The sequence below is a fragment of the Pteropus vampyrus genome, unplaced genomic scaffold, assembly GCF_000151845.1.
Source record: "Pteropus vampyrus isolate Shadow unplaced genomic scaffold, Pvam_2.0 Scaffold2788, whole genome shotgun sequence".
Classification (NCBI taxonomy): domain Eukaryota; kingdom Metazoa; phylum Chordata; class Mammalia; order Chiroptera; family Pteropodidae; genus Pteropus; species Pteropus vampyrus.
The window spans coordinates 4,287-6,612 of record NW_011891569.1 but is presented as its reverse complement, the minus strand read 5'-3'; the positions used below and the strand labels follow the sequence as shown (position 1 = coordinate 6,612).

Below are 2,326 nucleotides of genomic sequence, written 5' to 3'. Positions count from 1 at the left end.
GCCCAGGCAGCACGCCGGGCAGCGCCCTGGGCAGCACCCCGCTCCACACCCAGCCGGTCGGAAGGGCCTTACCTCCGTTAAGAGGAAGGAGATGGCAGCGAAGGCAAACGACCACCCGTACTTGTAGTTGAAATAGGTCTCTGCATCCTTGGTCCTGTTGAGCATCTCGTCGTTGATGCTGGAGATGTAGAGCACCAGGCCCACCACGAGAGAGAGGCCTGAGTGGAGGGCAGGGGCTGCTCAGAGAAGAGGCCTGGGGAGTTCGCGGACGGGGCTTGCACCTCCCCTTGGGGTTCAGGAAGAAAGCCACCGGCCTTGTGGTGACAATGCACTCATTTCGGAGAGCAGGTGCTCTCCTTCTGAAGACCCTGTTTAGACTTTTATCCTTCTAGAAAGCAGATAGTTGCAGGTAAAAAAGCTCCCTGTCCAGATACCTCCTGAGCCATCGTAACCCCGATGGAGCTCACCTCACCTGCCCACTAGACTCACCTGTCAGAATTACCTGACTGGACCCAGGATCCTGACACCACCTGACTGGACCCCACCCCAGACATTCTGAGTCACCTGTGGGCTGGGGCCCTGGCATTGCATATCTCAAAAGGTCCCCAGGTGTGCTAATGTGAGCTAGTAAGTGGCTTTTGCTAAAATAAGGACCAAAATAGGTTCCCTCGGCAGGAGCAGCCAGGCCTCCGACCCCTGGCTCCAGTGGTGGGTGGTAATATCATTGTGGAGACCAAGCGAGCCATGGTCTGTGTTGCCCACCTGACCACTGGCCGTGGCCCTTTTGAGATCATTAGGCAGGAGAGGTAAGGAGAGTCTGTCCAGATTCTGGCATGCGTTAAATCAGTGGGGCCCGGTGGGGCCCAAACTCCTACTGTCATTATGCAAATGACTGCCTCAGGCACCAGTCTCGTCAATTAGAGACTGTAATTGAATCAGGACATAATTAATTACTGCGCTTTGAGCTGTTCAAGTTTAATTCCATTCACATGATTAAACTAGGGCATCTTGAAAGATGAAAGTTAAAGGAAAATAGATTTGATTCAAGTCTTCCTCAGCACTTAACTCATGTTTGCATCACTGCTGGCCCAGTGGACACTGTCTATTGTCCAGATACCTCCTGAGCCATCGTAATCCCGATGGAGCTCACTGAAATGACTTCAAGTGGCCTCGTTCAGTCTGAGATCTCTGATCCCGTAGCTTCTGGCTGAAAAACGTCAGGTGCCTCCACGCTACTGCAGAGCCTTGACTATTGTGAAGTTCATAGAAGGATAAAGAGCTTAACCCCAGGTCCGTGCCTCTTGGACTCGGTGGGAATATCACCTCGTGGGGGCAAGGTGGTGCTGAGGACGCTCCAAGTGCTCAATAAATATTTGTTGGATTGATGGATGGCGGGGTAGATGAATGGATTAACAGCTGGAAGAGTGGACGGAAGATGGGTGGGTGAGTGGATTAAAAAGATGGCCTGACAAATGGAAGAAAAGATGGTTGGATGGATAGACGGATGGATGGATGGTGGATGGATGGTGGATGGTGGATGGATGGATGAAAAGAGAAAGCACGAAAAGTTCTTTGGCATCAGGCATTCTGATTGCCACCTGGCTCCCAAGCTGTATTGATAAGAAAGTGTTTGGAAAAGGAAACTAAAGTGCCTTGGGACTCAGGTAGCGAGCAGAATGTCTGGTGTCCAACAGCCGTTTATCCTCCTCTCCGTCCATCCATCTATCCGCCCATCCATTATTAAGTCATCCTTCTACCCGTCTTCCGGCTGAGCAGCTCCTCCCCGGCCCCTCCCTTATCAACACATCTAGGGCTCCAGGGTACCTAAAACACATGCCCTAAGAGTCACTCCTTCTTATTTCCAAAAGAAAAAGTCCTCGCGAAAATGCGCAGGTCACCTTGGAGGGGAGAAAAGCCTACTTTTTTTTAAACCACATTTTCTTCCCTTCTCGCTCTACACACTGCCTGTTAGTAATCTCGGCCACAGCCATGGTTCTTTCTCCCATCCCCTAGGCTGATAGCTCCCAAATCTCTATCTTTGGTCCAAGTCTGAGCCCCAGACTCAGCCTTCTGGACACCTCCTCCCAGGTGTTACATGGACGCCCCAAACTCAGCATTTCCTACGCTAAACTCAGGATCTTTGCTCCAAATCCGCTCCTTTTCCTGAGTTCCCTGGATCAGCGATGCACTGCACCATCCACCCAGTGCCCAAGCAAGAACCTGACGCTCACCCTCGACTCCTCTCTTGAAAGCCTGGTCCTGGTCCTTTTGAGTTTGCCTCCCAAGTGTCCCTGAACCCTCTCATTTCTCTCTTCTCTACTATCAC

The 2,326-nt window shown here is 51.6% G+C and overlaps 1 protein-coding gene across 1 annotated transcript in view; it reads right to left on the bottom strand.

Annotated features, from left to right (window-relative positions):
• Positions 1-72: 72 nt before the first annotated feature.
• LOC105310381 (voltage-dependent calcium channel gamma-5 subunit) overlaps positions 73-2,326 on the bottom strand; it is a gene marked incomplete at its 3' end in the record, with an annotated part of 5,295 nt that continues 3,041 nt past the window's right edge. Inside the window, exon 2 of the mRNA XM_011386569.1 lies at positions 73-218. Within this exon, the coding sequence (XP_011384871.1) occupies positions 73-218 (146 nt within the window). The remainder of the gene's footprint in view (positions 219-2,326) is intronic.